The following is a 17,728-nucleotide window of genomic DNA, read 5'->3' as shown; positions in this document are numbered from 1 at the left end:
CCAACAAATCACAAAGGTTAATGATCACAAACACGGCATCTGACGAAGGCAATCAATCCACACATTCATACATTCCACAAGAGGTGATAATCATGAAAACTTCATCACCTTCTCACACACGGATCATTACAAAGGCCTGACACACACACACACACACACAAAAGAATTCCTAAATTTCTTAAAAGATTTTCAACACAAAAGGGATGGGAGGGCCCAACAATAAAAGGAGGAAATAAGGATAAGATAGATAAGAGAAATGCATTAGATAAAAAAAATATGATTGCTTTGATACCATTTAGATTTGTAAACTAGAAGAAGAAGAAGGAATAAAAAATAAGAAAAGAGAGAAGAATGTTATAAAAAGAAAGGAAAAGAAGATTCTAATACTAGACATCCCCTCTCCTCCTATTTATATTAATAATAAACAAGTGAAAAAGATAAGTGGGCCGTACAGTTGTATTACCCATATTTCTCATGCATTAACAAAGTCGAAATTAGCCTTGCAGTTCATTTAGTGCTAGTTTGTTTTGAAAGATTCTTTCAATAAATAGCTTAAACAATATGAGAGATTTTCACATACAACGCTTGGACGGGAACTCAGTGAATAGAGTTTGGAGATTAAGAAAGGATGAAAGAAGGGAAGAAAAAAGATCTACACATGAACCTATGTGTTTTATACACTATATCTGCATATGATTAAAATAGCAAACTTACACTTAAAATACTTAAAATTTTCTAATCATAAATTGGTCAATTGTACGTGAACCCCTCTTTCATCCTATCTTAATCTTTTTTAATTATTTCCCACATAAATTGATCAATCTCTTGTAAAATCTTCTACCATTTACTCAATTGGAAAGTGTTTTGGAGGCTCACTCTCCTTGCAAGTATTTGGGCTTTGTGGGGTGCAAGGAATAATCGATGCTTCCACAATCGTGTCGGAAGTGTTTAGAACGACTAGGTTGGATGTGTTGGGTGGGCTTCATGTACTCAGTCATTAGCCAGTTGTAAATTCCCGTGAAGGGATGGACTGGGGTAGGTAGGGATTGAAGTTGCTTTCGTAGCGCTTGCTTCTATCTATGTATAGTGCTCTCCATATTATCTATGTATAGTGCTCTCCATATCTGAAATCAATAACATCGACGTGGATTCATGTCACTCCCTCTGGTGGGGTCCTCCCAAAATCCCGCTATGGATAAACAAACAGATAGGGGTTTCTTTGATTCAGAAGTGAGTGCCTTACACATTTAGCCGGTTTTTCAGCTCTTTAATAAATCATTGTTATCTTTGAAAGAAAAGGGTGATGAACACCAATCTCTTATCTTTTAAATCATCCTCGACATTTTTTATTTTTTTTTAAAAGTTTTTAATTGGGTTTGCCAAAAAATAATAATAATAAGATGTTTTTTCCCCATCTACTATACAAAGTTTTAAACATTTAGTCAATTGCACTAGCTTTTCTTCTTCTTCTATTGACAAAATACAGAGTTTTGCTAACCATGGGTCTGACTCAATGTACGCATGGAGCCAATCTAATAACTTCTGCTTGAGGTGATCTTTATGGCACCACACGACTTGGATGTTCCATAGAAGTGACAAATAAGCTAAAAATAAAACGACGTACAGTTCCAATATGACGTTGTATGTGAAACATTTCTCAATTAAAATTTACATAATTCCCCAGAAATTGACAACTAGCACAACAGGAAATTTTCCAGCAAGGACAAAAATCTTTCACATCACCCAACCAGTACTCTTTTCCATCCATCAAATCAATCGATTGCTGATTAAATGGTAGAAAATCTTAGCGCCACAACTTTTATGTTGTGGCCCATCATCCTGATCCATTCATTGCGACACCATCCATCTGGTGGATATGATGGGGCACCAGTTGAATGGATTCCAAAGGCTACTAACCCAGGCCTCCTACACCATGTCCTCTTTTCATAGACCATACTCAGCCATCAAACTACTATGTAATAATAATAAAAATTGTTATATCTAAAATAATAACCGCATGAACACAAAAATGCTAGGTGGAAAGAGAATTGCTCACATAGAACATTGATAATGCGGTCCATTCATCAGTGAGCAACACCATCAAAATCAGTGGGACAGCTGATCCATGAGTGGATTTTTCCAAAATTTCCTACGTATGACCTTCATGGTATGAACCGCCATTACCACTGCTTGGATTTTCCAAGTGACACATAGAATAAAATAAAAATAATGTATATTAAAGTTCTCCTATAATGTTGTATGTGGACATCTCAGATGATAATGCGGTGCCCAATTTAACTGGTATAATAATGATGATTACTATTAAGATCAGAGGATCTCAGACCCTCCATATTACTTTTCTTTTGTAATTTCCATTAGGAAGAGAGACTTTAAACTGTATGTGTAGAAGAGCATGAATTTACTCCCATCTCCTAGCAGCTCTTTACATGGCCGTGAAAAAATAATACATAGGTCCATCATGAAAACCTGCTATCTGCCTTTTGATATTACAATGCCTTCTGCGGTGCTGGATCAGAAGTAGCCAATTCAGCATACATGTCTGATATTGCTTTTGCAAAATACGACTTTGCTTGAGGCCTCTTAATCTGGAAAAAGGAAAAAATTTAAATAAAACATGATAACACCTTGCTTTTTCTCTTGTTATCATTTTTGTTACTTCATGAGGTTGAAACAAAACACTTGCCTTGAATGTTGGAGTGAGAAGGCCGTTCTCCAGCGTGAACGGTTCGGAAACCAAAGTTACAGCCTTTGCAAATTCGAAACCTCGCAACTGTGTTAAAAAAATCATAATAAATGCAAAATTAAAGAAGATCAGATAAAGCACCATCTTAAGTAAGGTTGTCAATAGGCAAAGAACATTGGCATTCTTAGCTCGACCCACTACAACTAGGCCCGGTTGCATTTTTATGCCAGCAGTGCAGCCTTATTTTTAGGATCAACAGAAAAGCAGCACAAGAATGGCTAAGATTTTACAACAATTAACTCTAAAACCTGGGCCAAGCTAGAATCCAGGTATGTTTATTGCTGTCGTAGGCCAGGCCCATGGGCTGGGCCTCAGACTAAATTTCAAGCTTGACGGATAACCAAGTGGCACGTCGGAAGGCCCTAGCGCAGCCCAAAACCAGCTCATTGACAGCCCTAATCTCCATGGGTAGAGAACATTGTTGGGAAGGTTACCTGTGCTTCCCTGCCAACGGCATCCATTTCTGCCAGGACAGCTGCCCTTGCTCTATGATCACTGCACAGTTGTCTTAAATCTTCATACTGCAAAAATGCACACGACCCTATGGATGAATATGTGGAGCTCCAAGTGCACATGCATCCATAAAATGCACCCAAAACAATGTACTATGTAAAAGGATGACTATGATGCATATCAATTTCAAACTGTGTAAACACGATGACTTGGATGCATATCAATTTCAAAGAAGTGCCATAGTGATTCTAGAACCAGCTTCATTCTATCTGCCTGTTTTCAGCTCGCATGAGAACCTTAGGACAGGCGTGCATGAAAGGAAAATGGAAATGATCCAGTAAGGAAGGGATCTTTGATTGGGGCTGAAGGGCCTGAAAGGAGGGATATTCTAAAAGGGTTGTTAGATGGAATAGAAAGTGTTGTTAACTTACTGAGGATAGGGCCTTAGATGGGAATGATTGGTGAAGCAGGATATGACAACTAACCCCAAATAGATTGGGCAAGTGATTATGAAGATGATGTTGGCAAAGACGTGTCCCCACTTACATATGCATGCTTGTGCAGATCCACCATATCATGAACAAGTATCTATTGGCAAGTGAACGGTTGCTAAGACCCAAGACACTTCTTGTGCTCACATACAGTTCCACTTCTTGATTCAAGACATGAAATTCAAATATGACGTGCAAGATTTTCAGGCTTTAGATCACGTTAGTTCAGAAACAATTACACAAATTTCCATATCCCACACAAAAGTTCAAGCATTCAATCAAGGGGACTCTATGCAGGCCTAGGCCTACACAAGCTAGGGTTGGATCAATCAAAATTATAGACCAAACAATAATCAAATGAGGGTAAATTCATCTACACATGCAAGGAAATAATTCCCCAATCAAAGGGATTCACAATTTCAATTCGAGGAACCCTAAGGTTGAAGAAAGGGCATAAAATTGGAGATTTGAGTAATTTAGGGTTAGGGTTAGGAATTTGGAATGAAAGAAGGGTGAAAGAGAGGAGATAGACGAACTAGAGACGCGTCACACACGTGGACAGCGGTGAAGGCCCAAACGCACGTGCGCTGGAGGCGTCCCGCACGTGTGTGGGCCACAAAACCTCCAAATCTTAGCCTGATCCGATGCACGGTTTGTGCATGGTGCTCCGCCAAAGTTTCAGCCATCCTGCAAGGCCAGATTCTGGAAATCTGCTGTATAGAGAAAAACGGCTGTAATAGATGATGAATTTGAAGCGTAGATGATTGTAGGAGAAGAGAAATATAGCTGGTAGAAGGTGGGGGCGAATCGGGATAGGTATGGCTTTGCACCACGGTAGTCAGCCTTTCGAGGAAGGGAGAGTTTCACACCCAATTGGATCTCCACAACTCATAAATTTAGAGGAGCAGAAAAAAGCAGAAATTTTATTAATCTTCCATGAGAAAAAAAAAAAAAAAAAAACTACAAGGGGTGTCTATTTATAATAAAACCTTATACCCCAAAAATTCGCGTCATGTGCGCAACCTATTACTTGGAGACGAAATAATAAAAAATAACAACTAATTAAAGAAATCTAAAACGTTCATGATATTCCTAATAACAATAATAAGCAAAACCCAAAGTACTAGATTAATTAGAATAGTGGGCCACGATCATAAGAACCCATGGTGGGATTCACATGACTATCGGGTCCACTCCAATGAACCAAAACGTAGTCCTCTAACTAGGAGGCCCTCCATAGACGGCGTCATTGATCCATATTAATGGCAGGGCCCTCCTCCTTGCGTACGTGCGTAGGGGGGCGTGTGTGTGCGCGTGATGTCTTCATCAACTCTTCTCGACTGCGAAGACTTCGCCACTGGTGAAACAAAACTCCTGAATCACTCCAAAATGTCAGGATCAAGTCTTTGAAGCTCCTCCTCAGTGAGCCACGTACTGTCTGAAGCTGGGCGTGACTTCCACTTAATCAGGTATTTCTGAAACCCGCTGTCCGACGTGGATATTATCTGATGGTCCAGAATATCCTCTATCTCATCTCTGGGTGTGAGAAGGGTAAGTATAGGAGGTAGAAGCTGGGAAAATGGGTCCGAAATGGTAAGTATGGGAGGTAGAGGCTGGGACGATGGGTCGGGAAAGGGACATGGATCAAGGGAAAATTTTGGGGAATTAGGATGGTTAGGCGAAAGGCTGGACAATGCGTCAGTGGCTCCCTGAAATACAACTAGATCCTCCACATTGAATGTGGAACTAATTCCCATGAAGGGTGGAAGATCTACCACATGCGCATTGAGACCATTTCGTTTTATAATTTTGAATGGTCCAGCGCTATGCGCATGTAATTTACGAACGACTCCCTGAGGGTACCGCTCTGGCCTGATGCGGACCATCACAGAGTCCCTTACATTGAATTCCTTGAAACGTTAATGTTGGTCGGCAGAAAGTGTGTAATGTTCATTACTAGTCATGATCTTCTGCCTGATTTTTTGATGCAATGAATGAATGTGATGCACAAGAGACTCTGCAGACTCTGATGACCTATGGGATAGTGATATAGGGACAAGATTGATAGGCTTCCTAGGAACAACATCAGACTAAAATGTGGCTTTATATGACCCAAACTGAATAAGAATAAAACAACGGCACCAATCATCGGTATTATTTGCTTGTGTAAAGGCGCGACACACAACTACAAGGGTCGCAGACTCTTGCGCTCTCCCTCTTCCTCATCACTAGGGGCTTCTACTGGTTCATATTCTTCTTCCTCACTGTCGCATTCTCGGTGCACTACTACTTGCCCATCAATAAGGAACACCTTGGTGCCCTCTCTTGTGCCACATTGGTGGGCAAAGCGACCAAACCCTTGACACCTAAAACACCTAGTTGCTCCACTCTTACGCGAGCTAAAGCCGATAACCTCTTTACCCTTGTCATCCTTAGGCCCAGACTGAACATTACTGGAAGGCTTGTATTGATATCCAGTGCTACGCTTAACGCCAGAAGGGTTGGCCTTAGCGTCAGAATCGCGAGGCTCAAACTGCCTTTCCACAGGTGTTTTAAGGTATTGCTCGAACTCTACGACTACTTGATACATCTGTTCAAGAATGTCTATCCTTGGCGAGCAATTCTCTCCTGATGTCAAAACGGAAGCCCGTCTTAAATCGAGCAAGAGTGAGTACGGGGTCCTCATCAACTTCACAGCGGGTCAAGTACTCTTCGAACTTCTCAATGTATTCAGCAACACTCACGGAACCCTGTCGAAGAGACTGTCATTCCTTAACCAACCCCAAGTGGTAAGAAAAAGGGAGGTATTTTTCCTTAAGAGTTTCTTTCATTTCTCCCCAATGGACTATTGGAAGCTCCCTCGCTCTTTCTTTCTTTCGTTCTACAGTAGCCCAGAACTTCTTTGCTTGGCCCACAAGCTTTATCTTGGCGAATCAGACTCGACGATCATCTGACATGTCATACCACTCAAAATAGTAGTCCAGTCTTTAGGGTCCAAGTGGCCATCAAACGTGGGGGCAGCTACTCTAACTCCCTTAAAGAGTTGCAAATTTGGGTCATAATGATCATGATGTCCCTCGCGGGTGGGTGTACCGGTGCACGCCCATGACCAATTCCTTGGCCACCTCCATTCCTTGGTCTAACATCTTGATCACCTGCCTGAGATTGGGCATCTTCCCCAATGGTGGGGTTTGCCCGGCTGGAAGTCTCTAATTGGGTAACACGCACATTAAACTGCTCAAAGCGTTGGTCCATACGTTGTTCCAAGCGCTTACCCAAAGACTCAAACAGTTGGGTCAGCTTGTTCATTGACTCTTGCAATTGCTCCATATTTAGTATAAGGTGAAAGCCAAAACCACGACCCATACGTGTGGGCATACAACTACTAACTCAACTTAAGGACCTAATACAACTATATGTGCCTAGATGGGACTAAATGCTCCTATAGGACTCTATATGGGGGAAATGACACAATACTACTCAATTTCCAGCACCCTATCTGTCCAAAGAATTTGTCAACAGAAAATCCAGCAAAGAGATATGCGGATTTTCTAATAGCAGAAAATTCAACAACTTATATCAGAAATTATGGACCTTTAAACAGAAATTATGGACCTCTAAACAGCTCTATATGATGATACTTAATGCATAATGGACACAAATAAACTAAACCCTAACATGCAATACATTCCCCTATAAAAACCTTGTTCTCTAATACCAAATTTGATGTAGGACATGAAATTCAAATATGATGTGCAAGATTTTCAGGCTTTAGATCACGTTAATTCAGAAACAATTACACAAAATTCCATATCCCACACAAAAGTTCAAGCATTCAATCAAGGTATAATGTCTCGGAAAAATCCATACAAGACCTGAGTACCACCTCAGGCAGAAATCGCTAAGGACCGAATCCTTTAGGGCCCGTTTGGCCGGTCGGATTGGAAGGGATTGGATGGTATTGGAAGGGATTGGAAGTCAAATCCCGAGATTGGCCTGGCGTGCCAAACAGAGTAGGTGATTTGATCCCAATCCCATGTATCTCAAGACAATCCGCTGACAACACCATCATTACATTTAAATCCCATCAAATCCACCCTAATCCTTCAAATTTGCCTGTGACGTGTTTGGTTTGAGGGATTAGAAGGGATGAGAAGGTTTAATACCGGGATTGGCTGGGCGCGCCAAACAGACTGGATATAGCAATCCAGGGATATATCAATCCCATGGATCTCCAGACAATCCACTGACAACACCATCATTACCTAGAAATCCATGCCATCCACCCTAATACCATTCAACCCCTTCCAATCCACCCGGCCAAATGGGCCCTTAGAAATTATACGAAGAGTAATTAAGTACTAAACTAAATTAATCAGTAGATTAGCTCGAATCACTTTCTATACAAACTGTAAGACTAAAAACCAGTAGAATCACTAACTCTACATTACTTGAAAACCTAGGATCAATCTCAAAACCCAGTTACTCTCGAGAGCATCTTGAAACTCCATATCGGACCTGGACCGCACGTCGAAAGTCTGATTACCGTAAAACTATACGGTCATGACCGCCTTACTGGGCTTGACAACAATCTTGGAAATCAAGTCCAAATAGTATCCAGAAACGCACAACTTGAGCCTAGAGTGAAGTGTGTGAGAAACACGAATGTCTTTACAAAACAGACTCAAACTTAAGTGAATTGGGCCATTTACTTGCAGGCCAAATTTTAGGTTTCAGACCATCAGATTCTGACCCAACTACACCCTCGGATCAGGGAAATTTCCCAACACAGGTCAGTGTACTTGTGGCCCTGATCGGGTAACGATGACCGTTGAACTGAAACTGGTCCTCCAAGGTCGATCTACAAACCCGATCGGACCAAAAGCTTAACCTGGTGTAGATCTATTGTCAGGGAACTTTCTTTGGACCGTATGCAAGAAATGGGCCTCCAGACGAGCTCCGTTGGACCGAAACAGCCACTCTTTGGCTATAACCTAAGTATACCATGACCCTAGGGCCATTTACACCAGTCGTGGGCCTATATAAGGGCCTTAACCCACCCCTCTCTCATTCCATACGAATTCCCTAAACCCTAGGAGAGAGAAGAGAGAAAAGAGAAGGAAAGAGTGAGGAGAAGTGAGAGAAAATGAGAGAGAGTTGCTGGGATTCATTCCCACTGTTCCACGTGCCGAATCAGCCTACCCGTATCGCTATACCGGCGATTTTGATTCCGTTTTTGAGTAAGAAATCCTAACCCTAATCTGTTTTAGGTATCCAAGTAGTAGAATCAACGAAATAGCTAACATATTTCGTGATTCAAGTAGCCGTTATGCCGTAGACGAAGGCATAGTGTTCAAACTGAGTTCGATTCTAGTTTACCGACGAAAGGTGCGGACTATAAACGTTTAGGTTATGGTTTTCAAGGCTTTCAATGTCAGTTAATGATTTATGACTGACTTGATTGCTATCACATGTGCTAAGATACAATGTCTTCCATATATTACACATATATATGAACTATGTGAAAAATAATGCATTCCATGTGTTTGTTTAAATGTTTGTATGAGTATGGAATTATGATTTGTGCTTGCCATGATTGTTGTTTATGAATACATGATCGTTGTACATGTGGCAACTCCCTTGTGAAAGGATTTGCTTTAATATACGTTATAACTATTTTATTACCTATTTGTTGATATGTGTAGTCCAACTGTTTGATAAAATACCTGAATGAGATAATGCTTGTTGAAATGTATTTAATTAGAGTGTTGAGATATGATTCTCAATCACCTTATCTATAGTTACAGTTTCCTTCATGTAACTTATCTTACTATTACGTGATATATGGATGAATGCCTATGTATGACAATATGTATGCTATGTGTTTGTTAAAATGCTCAAACAAGATTTATAATTGAATTATTTGTCACATGCTGTTTTAAATTATCACACATAAATGCCTATTGCATTTGAGTATGATTGGGACTACTGCATAGTCCAGACAATCGGTAATGTTCTATGAGTTAGTGGCCGAGGTTGTTTCGCCACATAAGACATGTTCAAGGAATCCGAGTCATACGCTGGTTGCCGACGGTGGTTAGGTCACGCGGAATGCTTACGCACTCCATGTTGATTAATTCAATATACGCTCGTACCAGTCGAGCTTGTCAAGCAACCCAATTGGCCTAATGTATGTTCACCATGTATGGACACTACTGCTTGAATCTAAGGTACCAACTTACCAGTGAAAATCCCGTTTAACCTTGGTACCACGATCCACTAAGACTCATGAGCCGAGCATGGTGGTATGGGACACCGTGGTCGAGCTGTCGGCCTACGATGGGGTGACGAGCCTCCCCGTAGTGTCCAGTGAGCAAACCAAACTCGTGAGCCGAATACGGTGGCATGGGACACTGTATTCGAGTTGTCGGCCTACAATCAGGTGATGAGCCTTTCATATTACCTCAAGTGTGCACTAGGACTACGTTAAAGTGACGAGCCTTTCCGTAGTAACTTCGAGAATAAACCAGGCCTGCGCTGAGGTGACGAGCCTCTCCGTAACGACCTGAAACTGCCATCGTATGTAAGTAACTAGGATTAACGACCCTAAATGGATCATTGTTTGGGTAAATGATATAAAGGGAGGTGCCTTAGCTTCCCAACCTGCTGTATGAATAAGACTAATTAAGAACTTGGCTAATCACGATCATGCACCGCATTACATGTGCCTTTGGCGTAGGAGTTGAGCACAGTGGAAGGGATGCATGCCACGATCGTGAGATGAAGTCGCAGAGGGAGTGTAGGCGAGGGCATGCATCATTAACACATATCATCCTTGCATTAACCAGAGTACCTAGGAATGCTTGTTGTATTGCTTTATCATTACTGTTTGACTGAATTGATAACATGTTAACCTTTGCCTTATAGCTCCACTGAGTTGATCACTCACTCCCACTCTGGGACGGTGTTTTAAAACACCAACCAGACTCTGTTGTAGTTGCAGATTATGGCGATGCTGACGATGCGGAGCCTGACTTTTATGATGATGAGTTCTCCTATATGCAACTCTCTGGCGGGTCTATGTAGACCTGGGGTTGCGCCATCGGGGCTACAAGGATATGGGCTAGATGACATTACACTTGATCATTTTGCAAATTTTAGTATAGTACATGTAACTATTTGACCTGGTGATGTTCATACTCTGGGGACTTACAATCACTTATATGCTTATATGTACTTATCACAGTCTTCCGCTTACGTAATTTAACTGTCTCTGAAGTATGATATGTTGATTTGGTATAATCTCACTCATGTTTAATGCACTAATACGGACAACATTTAATTATCATTATCTACGTTACATAAGTGATGTGTTGGAACTCGGGAGTTGGGCTCCTGCTCGACCCCCGATTTTCAAGGCATTACACAAGGGGACTCTACGCAGGCCCAGGCCTACACAAGCTAGGGTTGGATCGATCAAAATTATAGACCAAACACTAATCAAAGGAGGGTAAATTTATCCACACATGCACAGAAATAATTCCCCAACCTAAGGGATTCACAGATTTCAATTCAGGGAACCCTATGGTTGAAGAAAGGGCATAAAATTGGAGATTTGAGTAATTTAGGGTTAGGGTTAAGGATTTGGGATGAAAGAGGGGTGAAAGAGAGGAGATAGACGAACCAGAGACGCCTCACACGCGTGGACAGCGGTGAAGGCTCGGACGCAAGTGCGTTGGAGGCGTCCCGCACGTGTGTGGGGCCCCAAATTAGAAAACGGCCAGCTTAGCCCTGGTCCGCTAGGTGTGGGCCACAAAACCTCCAAATCTCAACCAAATCCGATGCACGGTCTGTGCGTGGTGCTCCGCCGAAGTTTCAGCCCTCCTGCAGGGCCAGATTCTGGAAATCTACTATAGAGAGAAAAACGACTGCAACAAAAGATGGATTTGAAGCGTAGATGATTTTAAGAGAAGAGAAATATAGATGGTAGAAGGTGGGGGCAAATCGGGATAGGTGTGGCTTCGCACCACGGTAGTCAGCCCTTCGAGGAAGGGAGGGTTTCACACCCAATTGAATCTCCACAACTCATAAATTTAGAGTAGAAAAACGCAGAAATTTTATTAATCTTCCATAATTTAAAAAAAAAAAAACTACAAGGGGTGTCTATTTATAATAAAACCTTATACCCCAAAAACTCGCGCCATGTACGCAACCTATTATATGGAAACGAAGTAACCAAAAATAACAACTAATCAAAGCAATCTAAACCGTCCATGATATTCCTAATAACAATAATAAGCAAAACTCAAAGTACTAGATTAATTAGAATAGTGGGCCACGATCATGAGAACCCATGGTGGGATTCACATGACTATCGGGTCCAATCCAACGAACCAAAATGTAGTCCTCTAACTAGGAGGCCCTCCCTGGACGTCGTCATCGATCCAGATCGATGGTGGGGCCCTCCTTGCGTACGTGCGTAAGGGGCATGTATATGTGCGTGATGTCCCCATCACTTCTTCAAGTGGAATTCTTCTTGACCGGGAAGATCAAGGGTTATGTAACCTTAAGAGGAATTATATGATCCTCCTTCTGAGGATATGTAGTTCAGTGATTTAGAACCTTGAGATGACAGGGCCCGCTATGATGGACCATGCCCAAAAAATCTCCCAATTAGGGAAATATTAACATTTCACTTAGTGGATTATATATATATAAAGAGAGAGAGAGAGAGAGAGAGAGAGAGAGAGAGAGAGAGGGGGGGTCATGCTCACCTGCACACCTTGGCACACGTGTCATGGGCACAAAATCCGAACAGTCCATGTGATGCGGTACCCCATGAAACCCCCAAGGCCTAACTTCCAGCATGATCCAAAACTCTGGCGGGCCGTAGAAAAGAGAGGCAAATCAAGGGAGGTAACTGTTTCCTTTTGCCATGGCCCACCAGAGTTTTGGATCAAGCTGAAAGTTGGGCCCTGGGGGTTTCATGGGGTGTCGCATCACGTGGACCGTTCAGATTTTGTGCTCACATCATGTATCAAAAAGAGCTCATGAGTTCTCGTGAGAACTGGTTCCTAGGTGAGCATTTCACTACACACACACACACACACACACACACACACACACACAAATGCCGCACATTCAGTAGAAAAAAGACTAAGGATTAGATGGATAGGATCTTCCTGTCTGCAGTGTTCATATCCTTTGACGCCCCTCAGTCAAGAAGACCAAATGGATGAGCTTGAATTAGAACTCTCTATAGCTAGAAGCATTGTGGAAACTTCTAAGGTTTGCTAATTCTACACACACCTACACAGGACTAAACATGCCTATCTGGCACACAAACCATAACCAACCCATGTATCCAGTGAGTTCCACTGTCAGAAGACCTGGCCCAGAAGGTCTGTCCAAGCATCAAGTGGGCACACATCTATGATGATTGTGAATAGTCAAGAGTTTTTTCAGCTCTGTTCTTTTTGTACATGTGCAGCCTACCTGATGATGGGACCATCCTACTTTTGAGTTACCAACAGAAGTGGGCTGACCTAATGTATGAGCCTAGGGGTGGAACCAGGGCTAGAAAGGTCTTTAGCCTGATTATAGAACTGAAGTCGTTGCCAAGTCAGGCCTTTGGGCCAGGCCTTCCCAAAATTTATCTTTTGCTCAGCTCAGGCCCAGCCCATATGCTAACCTTGGACAAAGTACAGGCGTGCCATATTGGCACATGTAGCAATGAATAGGTGGGGCATGTAGAGACCAACATGTGGAACTAGCAATCATTCCTTCTTCTATGCATGACTACTTTACACACAAGTGTATGCAAATGAAATGAAGCAATAGGAGCAGGAGAGCCACCTTGATGCCTTCTGATGCAGCCCAAGCCTTCAAATTATCTGCCTCAACTGAGACAACTGCTACTAAACAGGAGTTGAAACTATCACCTATCACCAGGAAACCGTCAACCAGTTTGGCAAAAGAGAACCTCAATGGGGAGTTATATTGCATTCTAGAACTCCCAAAACCTCACCATATACAAAAGACTGAGCGATAAATTTGCACTTTGCATATACATTCTCAATCTTCTCAGCTGCAATATACTCGCCTTGTGCCAACTTGAAAATGTTCTTTTTCCTGATGTAATTTCACAGGGAAGACCTTTCAAAATTAAAGATTTAAGTACAGATATTATTATTATTATTTACGGAAAGTAGAGAAGCCATATGTTCTATGGAACTTCAAGGCCCCACAGGCAAACACAAAAAAGTTGAAAAGGGAGGATCAAGAAAAGGTAAAAACAGAGATAGATCAATGTTTCCTGACCAAAAGCAGGCACACAACCGTTATTCTAGGGTTGGACATTGCGTCACCCTCTAAGCATGCTATTTTGAAGTAAAAGCAGTTTTTTAAAATAAGAAGCTCTCAAGTCCAACCGGTTGGACCACAAGTTACAGTCCACCCATTGAATAACTTCGAACCTGTTAAGTACATCTGACATCTATACCTTACAATAGGTTGGCCCACGACAAGGCTCGCCTATTTAAAAAATCAGTCCTATGTACTCATCAAGTGGGGTGCACCATAGAAAACAATGTCTATCCATTAATAAATAGCAAAGACGAGTGTGGCCCACTCGATGAGAGGATATGGCTGATTTTTGCACAAGGTGATCCTCATGGTGGGGCCAACCTATTAGATGGGTTGGATGTCGCATGCACTTCATATGTTGGAAGTTATCTGCTAGGTAGACCATAACTTGTGATCCAACTAGTTAAGACTTGATGCCTCTTTAAACATTTACTCATCCAAAAGAAAAGAAAGGAAGTGCCATAGAGATCTATCATGAAATTATTGCATGTAGATATACCTATCAATAATCTTTAGGCGCCCTTCAGTTAACCACAACCCTATATCTCCTGTATGAAGCCAACCTTCCTCATCAACTACTTCTCTCCTGCCAGATTTGATTGAGCTTCCTTCATGTCAGATCAGTTTCAACAAATTCCAAGACACCAATGAGCAATTATAGGATTTTGATATATCAGCACATGTACAGTGTCCTGTTGTGGTCCTTTCAAGTGGAGCCATGGTTCAGGATCTGATAGGCCCCAACAATGGCAGAGAAGCATCAATAATGTTCCAGAGTGAAGGACCCCAGCCATCCCCTCTTTGGCCTTTTGATGGGCCTTTGATCTAATTTTATTTTATTTTCATAATCATCTATTTGTAGGCCACAGATCCACATGTTAGGATCTTCCTATCTGGGATCCAAGCAGCAGTCCGGATTGCTAGATCATGGCCCAATTCTATTGAATGGACACATCAGGATACTATCCATCTCCTGATGAGTCAATACCCTACAATTCCTTAATAACAACAAGAAGTTGCAAAAGGTATAAGGTGAGTACGTCTGCAGTTCATCTTTATAATAGCCTGGGAAGACAATAGGGCCCCGGACACAGATTTCGCCACGAGGATAAGGCTCATCATCAGAGGTGTAATTCATTTCCGGAACATCCATCAGCTTTATTTCTGAAATAAAATAGCACTTCCAATGATTAGAAAAGAAAGAAGATATTTCCAAGGAACCAAACAAGAGAAACCTACTTTTACTTTGGAAAAATATCACATTTGGAAAGAAAATTAGACATGACATTTCAGGATGTACGTTGAGCCCACCGACTACATAAGTTTGAAGGGTTGGAACATTTGATATAAATGCAAGGGTGAATGTATCCCCACGTAATGCAGGGGCATTTTCACACCGGGCTCGAGTGGGGTAGCCTGTGGGATGCAGGGACACACTTGGGGTGGGTGACCCATGTGATTTGGGGCCCACGGGAGAGGTCTCGTGTTTGAGACTCCTCACCAAGGGTGATTAATGAGTATGTCACACTGGACTCAAGTGGGATAGCCTGTGGGATGCGGGGACACACTCGGGGTGGGTGACCCATGTGATTTGGGGCCCATGAGGGGGGGTTCAGCCGAGGTCCTAAATCATGCAATGTGGGGCCTGGGCTATGAGATAAAAGGATTAATTCGCCATGCTCTAACAGTTCGAGCTTTTAGAGCAAGTGATTAATTGTCCTGCATCAAATTGGTATCAGAGCGGGAGGTCTCGTGTTCGAGACTCCTCACCGGGGGGATTAATGCAGGGGCATTTTCACATCGGGCTTGAGTGGGGTAGCCCGTGGGATGCGGGGACACACTCGGGGTGGGTGACCCATGTGATTTGGGGCCCACGGGGGAGGTCTCGTGTTCGAAACTCCTCACTGGGGGTGATTAATGCGCATTTCACACCGGGCTCGAGTGAGGTAGCCATGGGATGCAGGGACACACTCGGGGTGGGTGACCCATGTGATTTGGGGCCCACAAGGGGGGTTCCTCCGAGGTCCTAATCCATGCGATGTGGGGCCTGGGCTATGAGATCAAAGGATTAATTCGCCATGCTCTAACAGTTCGAGCTTTTAGAGCAAGTAGTTAATTGTCCTGCATCACCATGTTAGTCACAAAGAAACAGATTAGATTAGACAAGAACACTACTTGGGAAAGTGAAACTACTGAGTACTCCTTGAAAAGCCAATTTGCTGTTGTACATATCAGGAGTTTGGCTCTTAAACTTGCTTCAGTATTCAATGAGGAACTTGCAGTTATATATTGTATACAGCTTAATCAATCTATATCAACTAAATCAAATGGACTGAATCTTTATAGTATTTGTCAACCAATTTGTAATGCAGTTGACAAGATTAGATCAGACCTTGAAATCAGTTGGATCGGATGTTTTCATAATCTTTAACAAAGCAGTAAGTAAAAAGCTCACCACAAGCAGGATTAGGAGACCCAACGTGTCCGCATAATGTATCGCCCTCATCCATTAAGCTTATAATACAGGAAGACTCAGTCATTCCATAACCTTCTGTTATCCGACCACCGAAGCATCTGTGAAGTAATATTTTTGAATGCGACACATTACATTTCAAAAGAAAATTGCGCTGCATGGTTTTCAACAAGAAATACACATCATCCTGAGAACGGAAATCAACTTACACCATCAAAAAATCCATGACATCAGGAGACAAAGGTGAAGCACCTGAAGCCATAAATCGGACCCTTCCTCCCAGTTTTGCTTTTATTTTATTGAATACTAGCCGATCCCACATTGGTGATGGATTCTTACCTGAAACAATCACAGGTAATGAACAAACTGATCAACACCAAAAGCAGCATCAAGGCACCATAGAGTTGATGCCAAAGATAAAGCTCAAAATGTTATTCCACTTTAGAATATGGGCCCTTCGATTGGGAACCAAAACATGGGTTTCAAATACATTCTGTCATAAACAATTTCCTCAATCTGTGGAAAGACGTGAAAAAAAAAAAAAAAACGCAGGAAACTTTACGTTAGATTTTGCTTATTTCCTGGGGCACTAGTCCTTGTATTGGTGATTGAATTTGAAATGTTGTCTTTTAGAATGTAATTACATATTGTCTACTAAAAGTCAAAGGGGAAGGGAACCAAAAGGACATTTCATACTTTAATATAAAAGGAACTAGCTGCTGATTTATCTTACCATTCATAATTGCTTGCTTCTTGGCATTGTAGGCAGTAGTAAATAGCCTCTCCCTTAAGGCCCCAGATGTCTTTACAGCATTGGTAATGCTATGGTAATTGTGGCTTCAATCAGTCACATGTGAATGACCTCAAAAATTGCAGTTACAAAGACTTGAGACTGTTATATTACCCGGCATAGATTCTGTTGTATAATCTAGGAACACTGCAAAATATTGTTGGTCTTAGAGCTGCCAAATCATCCATCAATTTCAAAGTGTCCTGCATGTAAAAGCCAACATTCAAATGTAAATCATGTACACCAAGAAAAACATCAATGACTCATCAACTGAAATAGTGACATCTGCAGAGCAGTTGGGAGCCTACCGTGCATAAAAACTGCAATTAACACATTAGATAAAACTAGAATGCAAGTTTGTCTTCACATGACGAAGCAACCTTCATGCTGAA

At 41.9% G+C, this 17,728-nt stretch overlaps 1 protein-coding gene across 6 annotated transcripts in view; it reads right to left on the bottom strand.

Moving 5' to 3' along the window:
- Nucleotides 1-2,211: 2,211 nt before the first annotated feature.
- Nucleotides 2,212-17,728, bottom strand: part of LOC131226002 (long chain acyl-CoA synthetase 6, peroxisomal-like) — a 93,138-nt gene continuing 77,621 nt past the window's right edge. For 3 of the 6 annotated variants that reach the window (XM_058221633.1, XM_058221634.1, XM_058221635.1), the window contains 11 exons: nucleotides 17,451-17,539; nucleotides 17,280-17,368; nucleotides 16,756-16,885; nucleotides 16,529-16,647; nucleotides 15,114-15,237; nucleotides 14,573-14,659; nucleotides 13,736-13,839; nucleotides 13,564-13,649; nucleotides 3,199-3,285; nucleotides 2,699-2,791; nucleotides 2,212-2,600 (listed from right to left, as the gene is read on the bottom strand). In XM_058221633.1, coding sequence (XP_058077616.1) covers nucleotides 2,508-2,600; nucleotides 2,699-2,791; nucleotides 3,199-3,285; nucleotides 13,564-13,649; nucleotides 13,736-13,839; nucleotides 14,573-14,659; nucleotides 15,114-15,237; nucleotides 16,529-16,647; nucleotides 16,756-16,885; nucleotides 17,280-17,368; nucleotides 17,451-17,539 — 1,101 coding nt within the window. In that variant the 3' untranslated portion in view covers nucleotides 2,212-2,507. Of the gene's footprint in view, nucleotides 2,601-2,698; nucleotides 3,046-3,081; nucleotides 3,286-13,563; nucleotides 13,650-13,735; nucleotides 13,840-14,572; nucleotides 14,660-15,113; nucleotides 15,238-16,528; nucleotides 16,648-16,755; nucleotides 16,886-17,279; nucleotides 17,369-17,450; nucleotides 17,540-17,728 lie in introns of those variants that run through there. The other 3 variants (XR_009161624.1, XR_009161625.1, XR_009161626.1) reach the window with 3 other exon arrangements.

Source organism: Magnolia sinica, chromosome 14 (genome assembly GCF_029962835.1).
Source record: "Magnolia sinica isolate HGM2019 chromosome 14, MsV1, whole genome shotgun sequence".
Classification (NCBI taxonomy): Eukaryota; Viridiplantae; Streptophyta; class Magnoliopsida; order Magnoliales; family Magnoliaceae; genus Magnolia; species Magnolia sinica.
Note: the sequence above shows the minus strand (reverse complement) of the source record. Positions and strands in the feature narration are given on the sequence as shown.